Here is a 560-nt window from a genome sequence, read left to right as displayed (position 1 = left end):
AAGGCCGGGGGTGCCGCTGCCGGGCGGGGCGGGGCGGGGCGGGGGCGGCCGGGCACGGCTCGGCACGGCCGGGCACGGCTCAGCCCGGCTCAGCCCCGGTCCCCCCCGCGCATCACGGCGCAGCGCGGCGCAGCGCATCGCGGCGCGGCCCCGGCACAGCCGCACTGAGCCCGCCCCGCCGCAGCCCGGCCCGGCCCGGCCCGGCCCGCCCGTCCCCGCCGCCAGCGAGCCAGGTCGGGCGGGCGGCGGGGCCGGGGGGGGGCGGCGGGGCCGGGGCGCGGGGATGCGCGGGGCGGGCGGGAGCGGGGCCGGGCTGGGCCGGGGGGGGCCGGGGCGGGGTGAAGCCGTGCGGCCTCTCCCCGCAGAGCCGCCATGGAGGTGTTCATGAAGGGCTTGTCCAAGGCAAGGAGGGGGTGGTCGCCGCCGCCGAGAAGACCAAGCAGGGGGTGGCCGAGGCCGCCGAGAAGACTAAGGAGGGGGTCCTCTATGTCGGTAAGGGCCGGCTCGGCCTGCCTGCTCCTGCCTGTCCCCCGGCTAATCCCTGCCCGTCCCCCTGCATA

General features: G+C 81.1%; 1 protein-coding gene across 1 annotated transcript in view; it reads left to right on the top strand.

Annotated features, from left to right (window-relative positions):
• The first annotated feature begins 372 nt into the window (after positions 1 to 372).
• Positions 373 to 560, top strand: part of SNCB (synuclein beta) — a 4,262-nt gene continuing 4,074 nt past the window's right edge. The window contains 2 exon segments of the mRNA XM_074838807.1: positions 373 to 397; positions 400 to 492. Coding sequence (XP_074694908.1) covers positions 373 to 397; positions 400 to 492 — 118 coding nt within the window.

The sequence above is a fragment of the Strix aluco genome, chromosome 13 (genome assembly GCF_031877795.1).
Source record: "Strix aluco isolate bStrAlu1 chromosome 13, bStrAlu1.hap1, whole genome shotgun sequence".
Classification (NCBI taxonomy): Eukaryota; Metazoa; Chordata; class Aves; order Strigiformes; family Strigidae; genus Strix; species Strix aluco.
This window is presented reverse-complemented; position numbering and strand designations above follow the sequence as displayed.